Here is a 20,254-nt window from a genome sequence, read left to right on the forward strand (position 1 = left end):
AAAGACATAACCTTACCAGAGTCTGGAGATCCAAGTGATTGACAGACTATGGTCAAGGCCCTTGATTGGAACTGAATGAGCCCCATGGTTAACTGTGGTGGTACCCTCTGACTGATCTTCGTCCCCACTAAGGATTCTCAGCTACGGCCACTAGGTTGATGCTCATACAGCGTGTTTGCAACAAAGGCCGTTGTCACATTCTGTAGTTGTGACCTTGGCATAGCAGTGCCACATGATTCCAGCCCTTTGCGTGATCAGCGTTCCCAATTGTTACAAGCTACCTATCTTTCCCTCCACATTAACACATGCTAATGCAAGAGAAGATGGTTTCTTCAGATTAAGTATAAAGTGAGTGAGCATCAAGAAATGAAGTTAAGAATCAGGAGATACATTCTCTGAATGAACTATGTGTAACCCTGTGCACACAATGACTAGGTAGAAACATGTAATTTGTAGGTGTTCTTGAATAGATTCTAACATTCTGAAGGGATGTAATGTATGCGAATTGATCCAGCAGCAAGCAGGGTGACCTGGTGGAGCTGCTGATTTGATGATGCTGATTTCCAAGCAGAGCATTTGTCTACAGAGCATGTAGAGATGGTGTGCACTGAAGACAAAATTGGATGAAGGCTCAGAAAAGCAAGTGCCAAACTGCTGCTACCCGATAATCATTCTTTCATGTTGAGAATCGGTGCGATCTATTTTCTCAGAGAGAGAGAGAAGAGAATTGGAAGGTGCACAGAAATTAAGCAATTTGGCCTAATAATGAGATGCACTTACATGGAAATTAGGTAGTCACTGCTGAATGGTAAGATTCTGAAGTCGCTGTTTAAAGCTGGAGGAGAAAATTGGCAATATTTTCTTGACATCGGGATCCTAATGTTTTTCATTCTTGCTGCAGTTTTTCAACTTTCTTGCCATTGTTCATGCCATTCCAGGGAGAGGAAAATTATGTCCAGTGAAATAGTGATCGGTACATTTAGATAACTGGTAATTCTCACATGGTAAAGTCATCAGCCATTCCCTCTAGTAGAATAGGAAATCCAGTACAGTAATACCTGCGATAAGTGAAGCTCTGGTCTATATATTTAGATTAGCCAAATTCACACATAGTTGTCACATGAGCAGGGCGACCACTTGGAGCAGAGTAGATCATGTTAGAATATGAGATCAACAGTAAGTCTGGAGAAATGGCTGCTGTATGGTCTTGCCAACATGCTGAATGAGAATGCACTAAGAGGTATTTTTTTAACAAAATGTAACTGTCTTTAACTCTGTAGTAACTGTGAAAGCAAAGCAGAGAATGAGGCAACAGTCTGTGCCAACATGGACAGCTCTAAAAAACTACTGCTTCTTGTGATAAGAAAGCTCAGAAAGCCACGTTGCTTTGTGACTATCGAGACACTATCCACATAGGGTGGGCATTTTAAAAAAACTATGACCTCCAGTGCTTCCGAGGCATGGATCAGGCAACTGGATAAAATGTATCAAAGAAAGAAAGGGAGATTATTATCCAGATGACCCTGAAGTCTGATGAGTGCCTGACCACTCACTAGCTTGTTTCCTTGAGCTGAAGCAAAGACCACAGAGATAGTAAGAACTCCAGATGTTGGAGTCAGAGATAATACTGCGTGGAGCTGGAGGAACACAGCAGGCCAGGCAGCATCAGAGGAGCAGGAGAATTGACATTTTGGGTTGGGACCTTTCTTCAGAAATACCACAGAGATGCTCTGGAGTTTAGTCCTGCAGCACAAAAATACAGAAAACACCTTTGACCACATTGACAACATGGTGGATTTGTCTGAATACAGCACACTAATCAAAAAAGATTACTGAGCCATTTCAGAGCTAACTCCCAACATTTCCAATACCTTTTACTGTACTAGGTCAGGCCACTGTAAGATATTCAAATTGAAAATTAAAACAAAACATATGTCACATATCAACAGTTTTCATTTGTTTTCGTTTTAAATATAGAGTATCCTTAGAGACAAATCAAGTTACATCGGGCTTCCTCAATTATCTTGAGAATCCAATTTCCTGATCATGCCAATTTGTGCCTGACCTCCCTGTGATTCACCTTGTCACAATTTTACGCTAATTACTGGAACTTATCTTTTATAACACTTCCATGTTCGTAGCCTTGCACGTAACCATCACCTGTCTGGTAGACGGTGTTTTTTTCAAATGTTAGACAGTAGGTATGGTAAGAGAGGAAGGGTCAATTTGCTTTAATGAGAAAAACAGTTTTGCAAAGTTAAAACACAAGTCTAACAGCTGATTGAAATTGGAACAAATTTATAGAAATGCAATGATGAGGTGCAATACCAGTCTAAATTGAAAGTTTAAAATTTATGTAAAAAACAAATACAAATCACTTAAATGAATTTTATTAAACATGTAAAAATGCTTTACATAGACCATTTATAACATGTTTAAACAGAAGCATCCTTTAAGGCTTTATGTTTCTAGGTCTCATGTGACCACACATTGACATTTCATTGGCAATCAATCTTTCTTGGAAAATAATCTGGTGCAAGTTCTTGACACAGGCAAAAACTGTAATCAGACTTGACCATAAATTTCCGCCAGAAGTTTTACAAAGTCACAATAAAGAAATTGCATGGCAACATAAGAGCAGCATTCAAACAAAAGTTCATTTTAGCAGCAATACAAAGTTATTTCACTCAGTTTGATCTATACTTGACAATTAACTACAGTGAAACACTGTGTTTGGTACATTACAGCTCACTAACACTGGTACATAAATATCTGCATGCTTCCCTGACTTTTTTTTGAATTGTCAATGTGCAGGAATAGAACTTAGCAAGACATTAGCCTCTATCGTGCATTGTCTATCATCAAAAACATTAACACTGCATTTGACAGTTAAACAGAAATAACTAGCATTAGCACAATGTCAACATTTAGATTGATTGCAGACATGTACAATCGTTTTGGAATTTGAAAGTCTGGTCCTGTATATGATTAAAATTGAAATTTTGAATTAATGAAGATTTCTAATCAGTATTCCTATTTCTTTCTTCCAAAATACATTTAGGAAAGATCTGAACCAAATAACAATGTTCAGTCTAGTTTAGTAGCTGATCAAACAAAATTAAAAACAATAGCATAAAAATGCAAAGTCAAGGTTTAAAGGTACAATTTACATAGCATTGTCCCATCTTCACAATAGATTTCAGTGCAGTTAATATTCTGGTTGAGTTTGTGGAATGAACAAACATGCAAATGTATATGTTAGAATATGCATTTCATATACATTCACTGTACAGAAAATTTATGCAATACTGGAAGACAATCTTGCAGTAGTATAATGCATGTATTTGTATTCGCATATATTTTGAAGAACCTTTAAAAAGTACCATCTTAAATGCAAATTGTGAGATTCCAAAATAACTCACACACTTCACCGTTGTAAACTGGCTTAGATAAAATGATCCAATACAAAGCACATATTCATTTGAACTGTACCTGTACTAACTTTTAATAATATGCACTGTAGAAATGATTTAAAATGTAAATTCGCCTTAAATGACATCAATACTTGGAGAAAATATTGATTAATGTCAGTGTACTGATTTCAACACAATATAAAACCTCTTTTCAGCAGTTCCGAAGTCAGCCAAAGATGCTTACAAAAGATACAGTAAAATTAGTGATAATGGGAACTGCAGATGCTGGAGAATCCAAGATAATGAAATGTGAGGCTGGATGAACACAGCAGGCCAAGCAGCATCTCAGGAGCACAAAAGCTGACGTTTCGGGCCTAGACCCTTCATCAGAGAGGGGGATGGGGTGACGGTTCTGGAATAAATAGGGAGAGAGGGGGAGGCGGACCGAAGATGGAGAGAAAAGAAGATAGGTGGAGAGGAGAGTATAGGTGGGGAGGTAGGGAGGGGATAGGTCAGTCCAGGGAAGACGGACAGGTCAAGGAGGTGGGATGAGGTTAGTAGGTAGGAGATGGAGGTGCGGCTTGGGGTGGGAGGAAGGGATGGGTGAGAGGAAGAACAGGGTAGGGAGGCAGAGACAGGCTGGGCTGGTTTTGGGATGCAGTGGGGGGAGGGGAAGAGCTGGGCTGGTTTTGGGATGCAGTGGGGGAAGGGGAGATTTTGAAGCTGGTGAAGTCCACATTGATACCATATGGCTGCAGGGTTCCCAAGCGGAATATGAGTTGCTGTTCCTGCAACCTTCGGGTGGCATCATTGTGGCACTGCAGGAGGCCCATGATGGACATGTCATCTAAAGAATGGGAGGGGGAGTGGAAATGGTTTGCGACTGGGAGGTGCAGTTGTTTATTGCGAACCGAGCTGAGGTGTTCTGCAAAGCGGTCCCCAAGCCTCCGCTTGGTTTCCCCAATGTAGAGGAAGCCACACCGGGTACAGTGGATGCAGTATACCACATTGGCAGATGTGCAGGTGAACCTCTGCTTAATGTGGAAAGTCATTTTGGGGCCTGGGATAGGGGTGAGGGAGGAGGTATGGGGGCAAGTGTAGCATTTCCTGCGGTTGCAGGGGTAGAAGGTGCTACCATTTCCACTACCCCTCCCATTCTTTAGATGACATGTCCATCATGGGCCTCCTGCAGTGCCACATTGATGCCACCCGAAGGTTGCAGGAACAGCAACTCATATTCCGCTTGGGAACCCTGCAGCCCAATGGTATCAATGTGGACTACACCAGCTTCAAAATCTCCCCTTCCCCCACTGCATCCCAAAACCAGCCCAGTTCGTCGCCTCCACCCCACTGCACCACACAACCAGCCCAGCTCTTCCCCTCCACCCACTGCATCCCAAAACCAGTCCAAAACCTGTCTCTGCCTCCCTAACCTGTTCTTCCTCTCACCCATCCCTTCCTCCCACCCCAAGCCGCACCTCCATCTCCTACCTACTAACCTCATCCCACCTCCTTGACCTGTCCGTCTTCCCTGGACTGACCTATCCACTCCCTACATCCCCACCTATACTCTCCTCTCCACGTATCTTCTTTTCTCTCCACCTTCGGTCCGCCTCCCCTTCTCTCCCTATTTATTCCAGAACCCTCACCCCATCCCCCTCTCTGATGAAGGGTCCAGGCCCGAAACGTCAGCTTTTGTGCTCCTGAGATGCTGCTGGGCCTGCTGTGTTCATCCAGCCTCACATTTTATTATACAGTAAAATTAAATGCCTTTCTCAATGTTTGATCCTCTTAATAAAAGCAAATTGATCAATTGTTTACTCAAACTTTTTGTCACACAAAATCTCTCAAACTGTAAAAACTGGCTTGTTGCATTTGACTGTGTTCATATTTCAAAAGTAATTAACTGGCTGTAAATGAGGTGTGAGGACATGAAAGATGCTATGTAAATGTGAAAGTTATTTGATAGCAACTAAGAGGAAAACAAATTTCCTTTCCAACATACTATCAATACAATGTTTAAATGATTCCACTGGCAAATTTGTACTACACTATGAATTAGCTGTTATCCTTGCTTAGTGGTAGCACTCTTGCTAGATTCAGCAGGTTATGGGTTCAAATCGCACTCCAGATTTGAATACATAATCTAGTTTGATACGTCAGTGCAGTACTGAGACAGTGCACCACTTTCAGTTGCGCCTTTTTTGGAATGAGGAGTTAAACTAATCCATGTTATAGGCTGGGCATATAATCCTCGTTTGGCACAGTGTAAGAAAAAGCAAGGAAATTATACCTAGTGCCCTAACCAAAATTTAACCTTCAACCTAGATTACTACAAAATGTTAACAAATCTACATTTCATTCTCTTTGTGGGGCCTTGCAATATTACAACTTGAACACAGTTCAAAAAGTATTTAATTGGTTACAATGTCCTTTAGGACATTGTGAAACACACTATATAAATACATGTGAATTCTTTCTATGAAATCTTTTATTCTGTTGTTTCCTTTACATAGGATGTCAACTAGATGTCACAAAATTATACATTTTAAAAGTAGATCTCCATAACTTCACTTCGGAAATTAATTAATTGTCTGCATTAGTGACAAATTCATCACTTGAACCATCACAAATACCATAATTGTACCTGGTCTGGTGAAATCTTGACCTGCATTTTTGAAGTTATTTCTCAAGTTCCATTCCTCCTTCCTGACACACTAAAGGGCACAAAGAGGCAGATCTTTTCCAAGTCTATGCCATCTAATGAGGTGAACATGGACTTAATTTCTGTTTGTCTTTTAGAAGATATCCGAAATGTATGTAACATTTTTCAGACGTCCAGTGAAGTCAGTATGTAGACAGCATGAAGAGGGCTAGGAGATAAAGCCCCAAAATATGACTAGCCAACTGTTGCATCAATCAACCGCTCTACCAAAACATGAATGCCAACTAATTTCTTAAAACTAAATACTATTTCAAAACATTATCACGAAACAGACTCCCTGCTTAAGACATATTTTCAAGAGTACCTGAAGAAAAATCAGTTTTGCTTTTCTCTGCTTTTAAGAACTTGATGCTATAACTTTTTTAAGATTACACCTATTACATACATTAACAATGATTTTATGCTGACTTTTTGGATTGACAGCAGTTCATGACAGCGTTTATAATGTTAAATAATATTCCTGCATCAATCAATTTAGTCTGTGCGAATCATAATTTTATCAGTGTGTAAGTTACTTACAGACTGACAATTTGCACTGACAGAACTTGGCAATTCTTTTTAAAAAAATCTATGAAATAATGCCAATTCATAAAAGGCAAACCAAACAGCAACTACCATTTGCAATATCTAAGTTTATACAGAGACCAAACAAACCTGATTCATTTAAAATGCAAACTAACATTTCAAGAAATGACAGTGTACCACAACTATTCATTTTTACACATTTGTCTACAATTGTATGAAGTCTAAATACCAGTTATTGGTGCTGGCAGCTAACAGGATACTTTGCTGAAGTTCAAATCAACAAAAAAGGAGCATTATCCTGTAATATATATGTATAATTGAAAGAAATTTAGAAACTCATGCTATGTATTTTGAAAGTGAGGAATATTTGTATATAATGAAATGCAGCATTTATTTTATTTAGTTTGGTAGCTTATTATTTGAACTATTGAAAATGAAAATAATAATTGTTTATTTATAATTAAAAATATTTAACAATGACTACTAACTACATTGGAAAAGTTTAACATCAAAATGAGCGGATTATATGAGCCTGAAGAATCAGATTTAAGCGTTCTCTCTGCTTGATAATTCAGCTATCCAATATACTGAATTGACAGAAATATTCATGATGGAACCAACTCACTGTTTAAATATATTGTGAAACTAAAAGAAAGGGTAAATGCTTTTAAACAATTGCACAATGCAAACTTGTCCCTTAAGTGCCTACACACCAAAAATGGTCAGTGTAATTCAGGCTTTGGTAATGGTTGCAATGAACTTTTCAGGAATCAATACCAAAGAAAAAATGTTTCAGTGCCTCCTGCTTTGGAGGGTTAAAAGGAGATAATATATATCTTAAACAGAGAGTTGCACTAAAATCAGCATTCAACGTTAAAGTCTTAGGCAACCTTTAAATTTCAATTTGCAGTATCCAGACTGGAACAAGCAACTCAAAAACACTCAAGCTATTCAACCATTTCTAGTTCACTGAATGATAATGCTTACACAGAACTTGAGAATAAACAATTTGTAAAATTTGACCACAAAGATTACGATCTTCAACAGCATTAAAGAGAAAAAAAAGCAGCATTCTGATTAATGTATTGAATTTGTTCTTGTTCCTCAAGGTAAGGAATGGATAATATTTACACTTTTGGCACCTGGTATCAGCATCAATTGTCAGGTTAAGTACAACATGGGTCAGTTGCAGAGTGAATATCTCTCTGTTCTGTCCAACTGCAGTACAGCACTACTTTGATGCCAACAACCTTAATAGCCTCTAAATGAGATTGGTCAACATTTGGCACAAATTGGCAAGAAAATGGCAGGTTTTTTGCTGTGGGCCCACACCAACTAGAAACTCAATTTATCCTTGCAATAGCTTGTATAAAATGTTTAATTTTATCACCAGACATGATTTAATCCAAAAAGCAGTGTGCTACGCAAGCAAATCACACACATGATAAAAATATTTGAAACTACACAAGGTTAAAATATCAATATTAACAAACTCAAAATAAAGTTGGACAGACAATAAAGGGTCATCATTAAACAAGATGTTTCTTTTCGTTTCTTGTGCTTGCAGATCTGGATATCTTTGGATCAGGGATATTTAACAACATTCTTGGAATGACACATTTAGCAATATGCAGGAAATGAAAGTTGTTAGTATAAGCTGTTTTCAAATGATTCCAGTGTCTAATTCACTAAAAATTTAACTAAAATTTGCTGCAAATCTAATTCATTTTAAATCTGCACTGATACTGAAATATACATGACTGTTTGCATTTTAATATCAAAACGGTGTAGGGAGTGACAAAGTTTCTCATTGATTTTACCACAAGAATTGCCTTAAGGAAGCAATTTCTTTGCCACTGGTTTGTGCACCAGAGATTAAAAATGCAATGGTATCATCTAGAATAATATTCTAGCCTTTTAAATATTGAATTGATTTCGCCACGTTAACACAAGATTTGTAATTTCACCTCTCCCAACTGGCTATTCAATTTATTGGGAAATTTGCTGTAGAACTGGCTCATGTCATCTTGGCATGCTCTACTCTTTTATCCCATCTCAGTGCAATATAGCACATGCATAATCTATTTCTGCCTAAGCAGGATGCCATGGTCAACATGCATGATGACAGGTGCTGCTGCAATAAGTATATTCTATACAGGGCAGATTTGGATGGTTAAATCATCCTTGTTTGCTGTCAATGTATCTCAATTAACACAGTGAAATTAAGTCAACATATTGTATTATAGGGATAAATTTCTATTAAAATTCTCATGATTGTCCAATTGTAGCTTGACCACCTATGGCTCCTCAATCGGCAGAACACCCTTGGAAATTCAACGCTCCAACTCACTGGCTGTAAAGGCTGCACCAATGCTACACTTCAGTTTGTCCCTTACAGAAAATACAGGGATGGACCCATGTATATTGACGTAGTTGATCATATTACATAAAATAAAACTGAAAGAATTGAGTGTTATTTATTACACTAAATTGAGATTATTCATTAATTTTTATAAATGGATGGATCTAGTAAAGAAAGTCAAATCAACCCATTAATAGTTGATAACGATCCACCAAAAATTGTGAAATTTAAGGAGCAGCAAAACACCATTTAGTGTTGTGTGGTTTGGTTATGACCTGCCTTTGGACTGGATACACTGTATTACAACCACACCTGGAAATCAGTTCAAATCATTGCAGAAATGAATAAATAAGAGTAGATTTAAAGTTGCAAAATCTTTCTCAAATACAGGAACTCTTTTAAGTTCATCTTAAGAATATTCCAGTGGCACTTTTTTGCATAATTCTTTCTTGTAATCTGCAAAGCTGGAATTTACTGCCCATCACTAGTTGCCCTGAGTTGATGATGGGTTATCTACTCTCATTGACTGTGATGCAAGTGATCCAAAATGTTCATAAGACACAAGGCATGGAATCATACAGCACAGAAGAGGCCTTTCAGCTCGTCGAGTCTGCAGTGACCTCTCTACACTAGTCCCACTTTCCAGCACTTGTCCCATAGTCTTGAATATTATTTCCAGTACTCAACCATGTACTTTTGAAAGATTGTGAGCTTTCCTGCGTCTACTACCCTCCCAGGATTGTGCATCCCACATTCCCATTCTTTGGATGAAAAAAAATCTTTCCCAAATCCCTTCTAAATTTCATGTCTTTCATCTTAAAATGATGCTCTCTTCTTACCGACCCATCAACTAGCAGAAGAGCTGTCCATGCTCCTCATAATCACATACAAAGAATGATTAAAGTTCCATATTTGTAACAGCTTGCTAAATATCAGATTTCATTAAAAGTTTATCATTTTGATGTGGCACTGGAGTCACATATAGGTCAAGACAACCTCACAGCTTTATCACTTTCAACAATGCAACAATGCCTGGACAATTAGGCATAGACAATGACCGCTGGTCTCATCGGTGTCACTCAGATTCCATGAACAAATAAAAACTTTTGTTTTCCAAGGTTACATTAAAACCCAATAGAAATTTTTCAAATTGTAATGGTGGGATTTGAACTCCCATTCAATTAGTAGCTCAGGTCTAGTACTTACTTTTAACTGCAAATAAATATACAATGTCTTTTTATATTTTTCTATCTTTGCAACAGCAATTGGTAAATATCTAATTAAATGAAAATTATTCTGAAAACTGCAAAATGTGTTCAAATACTTAAAGAACATGAACTTGCATGGCTTAATGGAAACTTAAAAGTATGCCAGTTTCTGCATTAAACAATTATTTTTATGCATTTTCCAAGAAAAAAAACTGAATACACCAAATTTTATAAATACATGGTCTGAGGAAAGGTCATTAATGTGAAATAATTGTTTCCCTCTTGACAAAAGCTGCCAGATTTAAGTGCATCCAGCATTTTCTGTTTTTGTTACAAAAACTAAGGTTATCTTCCTGTATTTAATACATATGACAACTGTCCAATTACTGAAAATCTGTTATTTGGCTGGAAAGTGATTGTCTTTATAAAGACCAGCAAGTAAGAACATTTTTCCCAGCCTCCACAAAACAAGTTCTTATCTATTCTGGGTGATTTTATATTGCCATCAAACCAAACCAAATACTGTCCTTAATAACTGGAGATGTAACCCTAGAAAATTCATTCTTTAAACGTTCTGATAAATAAATTCTATTTCATTAAAAATGTTAACTTCTTAAGATTCATAATTCAATTCATCTTATCTTTCTTTTGCTCCCCAACCCCACCAAAAAGAATTTGCTTAGAAATTCAAGGAAAAATTGGGCTCTATTATAGAACTTTTCCCCTGCAACAGTCAAGTTCACGATGTTCAGAACATTTTAACTTTTTAAATGAGAGGGCTTTTTTTGAAGGGGTGAATCCAAGGTACATCTCACAACTTAGTGCACTATTTTTTCAGCACCATTTGACTATCTGTTGCACAATATCTAACATGCATACTTTACAGTTCACGCTATTTCTTTTCATTTTATCCCTTTGAAGGTCTCAGTGTATTCTGAGAACAGAAGTAAAATTGAGGTTTTTCAATCGGTTGAATTATAAATAAAAAGTACGTGAAATGTAAATGTCAAAGAGGTGTACATTTTAAAATTTTACTGTATTAATAAGGCTTTTGCACAACGATAGTGTTTCACATGACTGCATCTCCCCACTTAGTACCTATCCAGCCTTTAATAAAAAACAAGCATTTTTCAAGTTGGACGAAAAAAATTATCTTGGCAGTGATTAAAATGACAGACCTAAAGTAAGTTCTTTCAAATAAGAACTTCTCAAACCAGCAATCAACAAGGAAGTAGAATATTCAAAGTCAATGTTTATGTTATTATGGAATGATTTCATTTCTAATATATATCTACGCTATGAGATTTCAATTTTAAAATATTATATCTTTCATTTTTTGATTAAAATTGACAAATTATTGTTCATCTTTCTCAAAAGCATGGGATACGCTGCTTTGAGTCTAACAATACTTAGCACTTAAAATGGTTTTAGTTTACATTGTTTTCTTAGAAAAGGTAGAGGGGTTGGATATTCTGGTTCGTGTAACAATAGTTGTTGACAGATGTATTCAAGAAAGACAGTTTCAGACTTCAGCTTTGGACGTCTGTTGACCTCTGCTACCCTCTATGGGTGAGTTTTGCCAAATGTCAGAAGGGTTGTTTTAGTTACTTTGCAGGGTGGTGAATTCCATTGACAGCACAAGTGGAAAAAGATAGCCAGAAGACACATTGGGTCCCCACTTACTAACAAAGCTACATTGATTGCATCTGTAAAAGCCTTCAATCCAAACCAATCAGCTTTTCTCACTTGTAAACCATTTGAAATATGGGGTGGAGGGGAGAGAAAACAGCAAATAGGGAACACATGTTCAGGTCAGATTTCATTCTATAGTATCTACAGTATGTCACACATACAAAATACTTATCAGCTGTAGCACACAGCATGAGCGTGTTAAGGTATCTTGAGATTTTTTTTCAATGCCACTTCAAAATCTCAATAGTGGCCACATTTTAAGCATTATCATAAAGTATCGTAGCTTGCAAGCAATATAATAAAAAATACTACATTAGAATTGGGGCAATCTTTATGGTTATGGGTTAGTCCTTTTATTTTGAAGAGGAAACGTAAAGAAATAGGAGCATATTACAATTCTATAAACTAAGTCAGGGCATGTCTATTTTCAAATCTATGGAAATAGAATCTTGAACCCTCCTAAACTGCACAGTACAGTAATACTGAATTATAAAAACAGAACTGGGTCAGTATTATGTCTTAGGCAAGCTTCCAAAGAAAACTAACCAAATTATCTAGGCTTAACTTGCTGACAACAGAATTTTTAACATCCAACTGTACATTATTTAGCTGCAAACAGACTAACCTTATGTAGAGCCATATGGTGCACATACTTCTTTAATTAAACACACATACTGATTTAGCAAACTAAAGATCACATATGCCTCAAGAAATTAAGTATTTTCAAAGCTGCGAACAATGATTACTACATTTAGTTCTATACATCTTTATTAACTACATAACTACTGTGGTAATTCCTTCTCTAATTTCATGACAAAAGACACTAACAATGATATTCTGTGTCAGATTACCAGACAGTAAATTTAACTCACAGTTATAGATTCTGACACTATTCGATTCTATCCATATCTGTCTTCCAAATTTAGGTTGCTGTTTGAAATACAGTTTTTTTTTCTTCAAATTGAGGGTAGAGGAGTTTGGGGAAACAACATAACAACTACCAATTCTACTTGTGAATAGATTTATAGAAAGTACTTTTACTGCATGTGAGAGAAGATTGTTCCCACACTCCATCCCAGCTCTCCAAAAAACTTCATAATCCAACACAACACAGCACTCAATCTAGTGGTATATGTCAAATGGGTCAGGTAGAAAGCTCTGCTCAACCCCCACACTTAACCCACAAAACAAGTTGTTAATCTATAAACTACAGTGGCAATTTTAGTTTGCCTTTATTCGGATCTGTAAGTTTGGAACATCTAGGTTTAAAGTATAGCAGCACCTTAATGTACAACTGATGACAGTTTTCAAAAAATTGAGATAGAATAAAAAAATAAAACTATTCTATAGACAATTTTAAGTTATGACCTAAAATTGCATATTGTAGAATATTAAAGAAAAAGTGCTTTTAGAAGCACTGAAATCATTTAAAGTACTTTCCCTGGAATTCACAATTAAAATTTAAAACACTGTATCTAACTTTTAGCAGCATCTTATGCCGTTGGGGGAACACATGAAAACAAATATTGAGAAACCTTTTCTTCTCCCAAGACTTGTGGCAGTAATCTTGAGAGAAAGCAAAAATTCCTACTCACTCCTCTTAGAACACCAAGCCTTCATTTACTAGAACAGTAAGGGTATAATGCCTCACAACTGCATCTTTCTAAGCATATCAACTGACACTGGTGGATGAAAGGTAATAGTGTGGTGACGAAGCCCATGAGCAGTCTTGTAGCTTTTCCCACAACGACACTTGAAAGGCTTCCGGACACGGCTTTGAGTACGATGGCCATTCTTGGCATGGTACTTGATTCCATTAACATTCTAGCAGAAATGCAGCACAGTTAGAATCATTGTGAAAATCTGCTCAAATATTGCAGTAAGAATACATTAACAGAATTTATATAAATATATATTTATGACGTCAATTTGGCTTGTATTCTGACTTTGGTATAAAACAAAATCAAATACTAGCAGGTAATAAACTTTGACTGCTCTAAAATGGGGATTATTAGCTTATAATATCAACAACAGATTAATAAAGATATGTCTATCTTGTTTGTACAACATAAATATCAACTTGACTGAGTCTCACAAGCAGAGTTTGTGTTAAATATATATGGCTATATCTTTGAGCTATTGGTATTTCAAACATCTTCTAAAGTAAAATTTAGATATACTGGTAAATCAGAAAAGAATAATTTCCAGTAACTAATATTCTTCATGATTCTAGCACAATAAAAGATTACTGAAGTCCAAAACTTTATGATTAACCAGCTCAATTAGGAATACTACTAAATGACAAAGCATGATAAACTTCACAAAAGCAAGCTGAATGAAAATTATTGTATTGATATAAAAGCTAATAAATGCATTTTTAATATTATTTCCATAACATGCAACTTGACTGTGCACCTGCCCTATCAAGGTTTCAAAATTGACATTGACAATTCTTATTTCCCATTCCAAAAACATATCAATTTTTCAGTATATATATCCTCTATCACCATTTCCATTAAACATCAGATCAATCATTACCAGTCTCACAAGCAACTAGAGTCTAAAGTTGCAGGAAAAATGTTACATATACATAAAAGAAAAGGCAATTATATCAAAATGCAATCCATCTCATCCTTACAAATCGTTTCAGGTTAAGTGGTTTTGTCTTCTAATTTCATTTACTCTTATTCCATGGATAGATCTCTTAATCTTTCACTCTTTTCCTTTTCCTCCCCAGGTATGCTTTGTGTTTAGTATATTTAACAAGCAGTAATCCTGTCAACTCTGCAACACAGGGTTTTAATAGATCTAACTGTAGTTGTGGGTGGGCTCAGTTCTACATCCAACTACCATAAAATACTTGGAATTCTAAGCACCTCTTAACAATTATATTGTCCAGGAACCAGACAAAAGGATTAGGTTTCTCTGCTGTCAAAAAGGTATTCCAATTAACAAATTAATGATAGACTGTAGCAGTTTTTATTTCCTTCCGACAAATGTACATATTTATAAAATGGGCAGGAAACCAGTGAAATTTGCAGTCAGTGGGCAAATGGGCTTGAGTTTTCTAATCACAAACTATACACAGAAATACAACCAAACCATGGGGGTTAAAATGAAGGGCTCAAAGGTATAATAATGGTCACAATTGAACTTCAGACATTAAGATGTTTTATATGTTAACAAATCACATAAAAGTGGTTGTTTCTTTGCCACTTCTAGACTAAAATGCATAAGGAGATGCACTGAGCTGCAAATGATTACATTCTGTTCAACATTAGGTTTCAGTTGCCTTTGGGTTCTATGAGGGAGTAAATTGAAAAGAAATGTTCATTGAAGTTGATTCTGCTCATCTCTACAAAAGCCAGTTCACGTTCTGATGCAGCAATCCTTGTACAATATCATTGAAGGGCTGCTGCACAACATCAAAAGATCACAATACCAAAAGGTTACGTGATGGCAGATATCTATCCACACCTCAAGTTATACACATATATATGTACAACATATCTAAATACACTCTTTCTGGGCAATACTAAGGAATCAATGACATTAGCAAAGCAAGGCAACAGAGCAAATTTGGGTAAAATGAAAAGATTAAAACAAAAAGCAGAACAACTTTGTCAACAATACAGAAGTGGGTAAAAATTTGCACCTTTTGAAAGAGTTAAGTCTGAGTTTAAGCTAATTTAGTTGCTGTCAGGATAACAATTTAATAACAAGATGCAGTTCAGTGTTCTCAAAATAAAATCTTATTGAAGAAATTAATTTTCTATATCAGATGAGGTTCTGTTGCAATGAATCACATTGAAGTGCCAATACTAATAAATGCCAATCAACAGCAACGTTATAGGTAAATGACATTCTGCAGTAGAAATTACTGTAGTAATATAAATATCTGCACCTTTTATAATACAAGACATATTTTCAACTTGCTGGTTATAAAACCAAATTTCAGATAATATTAGCAGCACTAATCAAAATGAGTGTCCAATTACAACATTTAATAATTGCTATCACCACATGAATGATAGATATCATTAAATGGAAGAAAAGCAATTGTGAAGTTGTGGACCCAAGGAACGGGTTAATAACATGGAAATTGCCCACAGATTACATTTTGATATTACATGGAATCCTCAAATGTTTACACTGATAAAGTGGTAACAAACTGAGATAAAGTTATTCTTGTCTAAATTTCTGTTTTAGTTAGGATGTAAATCAGAATGAAAAGTCAAAAAGTTAGCTTTTTGAAATATGGTTAAGTAAAAATTTTCAATGCATTTACATATTTATCAATTCAGCTTGTTATACTCCAGTCAACTCCAGTAAAATTCAAGCTTAATGCAAAAATCAGCTAAAGTAGTTAAGCTTCGCTCCATACCACTGTTTCCTCCTCAGTCACATAAATAGCAGCTCTTCAAAACCAGCAAATTTGCCTTGCATTATCCCCTACAGAGGATCTGGTTTAGGCTTCTGTCTAAACCATTACCCTTTATTTGTTGTTCCCTCCATTGTACCAGGCATTCCAAAGACTATTAATCTACTGAGTCTGCTTGCTCTTTCAATAATGATGTTTGAGCAATTCAGCTGGACGGCTCTCGTGCATCAGACGTGGAGCCAGAAAGATTTCAGAATAACATAGAATAGCTTTGTTATACTGGTAATTAAGACAGGACTGACATTCAAACAGGACCTGGACAGGATGTGGCAAATTACTGTATTCTTTGTGTGAAAAGCTGTTCCCACTATGGTTTTTCTGGCCTCAAGGGAACTCATCATCTTCACTAACAGTCAGAATGGGATTTTGTACCCTCTATTCCCTCTCCAAAACCTCATTCTAATACACGTTTATGATTCATAGGACCACTGAGCAAAAGCTTGTTAATTTGAAAAGTTGTGAAAAATGAAATCTCCGATCTTAGTTTCCGTTATGCATTGCAGAACAGTGTAAATAGAAAGGCGTCACCTTTTAAGAGCCTTTTTATTGGCATTCTCAAGGACAGCTTGTTTGCCGGACACAATACATACCTTGTACCTCTTTTTACAGCCAGGTACAGGGCAAGCAAATGGCTTCTCATCATCCCCATTCAAACACATTGAACTTAGAATAGTCTCAGAGCTAATAGCACTTTCTGTTGTCCATGATTCATCACTGTCGGAATCTTCACATTCAATTTCTTCTTCATCTAATTCACTGCCTAAACATTCAGGAAAGAAAGTAAACAGAGATGAGGTTAGCCTTTTAAAAGAGAAATCCATATTTAGAAGAATTGTTTAAATGAAGACTATTGTCCACTCACCCTCCCCTGTGAAACTATTATAAATGTAAGACACTCAGTAGCCACATAGCAAACACAGTTGTGTTTTGAACTGCCAAAGGCATCCTGGGTAATTAGCCATTACGGTTCTGTCACAGAGGGTTCCACAGTCAATACAAAGATAATCTGGGCAATGGTGAATGACAGTGCTGTCCAGACTTTTGGGATGATCAAGGACACATCCAGCTGTACCAGACATCTGTCAGGGCCATGAATCATTTCAACTAGCAGCACACTAACCAAGCAACTGAAGCAGGGATAAACAATTCAACAAGCACCACACACAGAAAACAGAAAGCTACAACAATATGCAAGAAACAGAGAATTAAAGGAAAGGAATAAAGTACAAACAGAAAAATGAGCATTTTTCAGTTTAAACTGAAAAACACCTACTGCTACAAGAAGTTAACAAAGGGCATAAAGATACAAAATGAGCAAAAAAGCTTTTAATTCTTCACTTGGGAAACATCAATCTAGTCACATTTGATAAGATACTAACAATCAAGGAATCAGTATTGAATGCTACCTCATTGCACTACATGAAAATTCAGAACCTCAGTAACAACCTGTAAACTAAAAACTACAGTTGAAAGTCTTGTTTTACACAGAAAGAGGCCCTGAAAACAACAAAACTATGAAAACTACATATTTCATTTTATAATGCATTCTGTAAATATTATTAGTGTAAATAAACCATTTCCAACTGAAAATTTATGAACGCTGTCATTAAAGTCACATTGAAAGCCTGGCGCACAGTCATGTTCAGAGACCAGTTATGGAACTGAATCATCAGGCTTAATCACATAACTGTGCAAAGAGTCTACTAACATTTCCTTTAATTAAAAGACACATAGAATCTATTTCAGCTTTGCATATTCTGATGATAGAACATTGATACTCATTATTTTCAGTCTCTAAACACTGAAACAGTGTCAAGAATGCACCCATCAGAAGAAGGCTACTGATGGCGAAATTTTCAACAACATCAGCAAATTTTGCATTTACAGTTTCGGTAAGTGGCATGTTTTTTTATTAGATGGAGATCATTTTCAAACAACAAGATCATGAGTCTGATGCTTTGTTGCACCTCTTAGCAGCCTACCTAATGACAGTAATTAACAGTCTGCAATTAGCATCCACTTCGAAGACATTCAAATGTTAATTTGCCTTCTCTAATGTGATGCACAGCTGTGCAACAAGATGCATGCCATGAATCGTACATGAAATTGAGAGTCTGATCTTTTGGTTTGAATTTGCCTGACAAAACCTAAATATTGAATACAAGTATTACTTCTTTATAGCAATACAGATTTTTAAATAAATCACGGCCCCCAAGCTACATTAACAAGTTATGGTGATAATGCATTTTTAACCAGTATATTTTACCTAAAATACTTCCTGGAGGATAACTGCTTCATTAATACACTATTCCCAGTTAGAAGCCACATAGCTTTTGCACTGGAAAGAACACTGTTCAGAACATGTTAAACCTTGCAGTACCTCATGCATGGCCTTGCGTGCAAGTAACTGTGGCTGCAGCTTTTAGCATAGCGATCACATTACGACCTTATTAAACTACTAAAGACCAGGACCAGGTCATTCCCAGGGCTCCTATCTGGCCCACACAAGTGCAACCTTCCTCAAGGAAAACACTTCAAGCATAACTCGTGCTGAATAAAATGGTCTGTTTTAAATGATCGAATTATATGAAACAAGTTTGTTAAAATGTTAATTTCATATTTTAGCTGTTGCAATCAATCAGGGGAGACATTCCGTAATCTGCATAGTATGCCGAGAATCTGAATACATGCACTTGAACAGTGAATACCTTAGGTTTATGTTACTTTCTTCAAATAACTAGTTACACATTCACTGTAAGCTATTTTTTGCAGGAGGAGGAATGAAGTCTAAATTAGTATTTGATTCTGCCTAAAGTTTATGACTTGGGAGTTTAATAACTGGAATACTGCAAAGCAGATATCTGGTATCAAGTGTTTTTCTCAGCTGCCAAAAAGTATACAATCAAAACTGAAAGTTGGAATGATTGTTATGACTGCATAAATCCTACAGAATGTTTACCACATACATAAGAATTGTAATAGCTGATGGACTCTTATTGTGTTGCATGTTTAGTAAACAGTGCACTAAAACCAGAAATTAATCATTGCCATATACGGATGACCTGCATGCATTCAATGAAAAATACAAAAACCAACATAGCTCAGCTGCGGTATAACTTCCATTTTCCAAGATTAACAATGGATCCAATGCAAGTAAATGGCTTATATATTTTTATATATATGTAGTTACAGTTATTGCCTGCAGCCCTAATAGCGTTTGATTTTTTTTCAAAAAAACTTTCAATCTAATTCAATACTCATTTATTTTCTTGGCTCAGTTCAGTAGCTAAATCCCCTTTTCAGCATTTCAACCCCATCAACATCCCCAACAAATCTAAACTCTTTGGCCTTAAATCTATGGCCTTGCGCTCCTTAGCTTCATCTCTTCTCCAATGCTTAACATAGCCCCTCTTTGAACTCCTAGTTCATGACTCCCGTTTGGTTATCCACTCCATTCAATCCAGTAGTGGCCAACTTTCCACGTTTCTGGAATTCATTCTCCTGAATTCCTTCCAGCTCCACCTCCTTCACCAAAGATTTGGTCTCCTGTAAACTCTCTCCATTTTCCCATCTCTATAAAACACCTTGAGAGATTTAAGTTAAAAGAACTCTGTACGTGCAAATTATAGCTCTTGTTTCCTTTCCTGTTTTCATGATGAGAGAAGCAGCATGGTCAAACCAATAATTCCCACTAGGTTATATTAAAATCAAAGTTTATCTAACCACCACACTTTTACCAGCATTCAAAAGATTCCATTACAAGCAAGACAGGATACTCAGTTCAAATTAATCTGCCAAAATAAATAAATCTACCATAATTTATGGTTGCAAAACAGCTTATTTGCTCATAAAATCCAGCAATATCAGGGACTCAAAAAGGTGTTCTGA

The 20,254-nt window shown here is 36.3% G+C and overlaps 1 protein-coding gene across 1 annotated transcript in view; it reads right to left on the reverse strand.

The window, feature by feature from the left end:
* Window positions 1-5,133: 5,133 nt before the first annotated feature.
* Window positions 5,134-20,254, reverse strand: part of LOC125454353 (juxtaposed with another zinc finger protein 1-like) — a 124,112-nt gene continuing 108,991 nt past the window's right edge. The window contains exons 4-5 of the mRNA XM_048535032.2: window positions 16,957-17,126; window positions 5,134-13,749 (exon numbers count right to left, since the gene is read on the reverse strand). Of these exons, the coding sequence (XP_048390989.1) occupies window positions 13,573-13,749; window positions 16,957-17,126 (347 nt within the window). The 3' untranslated portion in view covers window positions 5,134-13,572. The remainder of the gene's footprint in view (window positions 13,750-16,956; window positions 17,127-20,254) is intronic.

The sequence above is a fragment of the Stegostoma tigrinum genome, chromosome 7 (assembly GCF_030684315.1).
Source record: "Stegostoma tigrinum isolate sSteTig4 chromosome 7, sSteTig4.hap1, whole genome shotgun sequence".
Taxonomy (NCBI): Eukaryota; Metazoa; Chordata; class Chondrichthyes; order Orectolobiformes; family Stegostomatidae; genus Stegostoma; species Stegostoma tigrinum.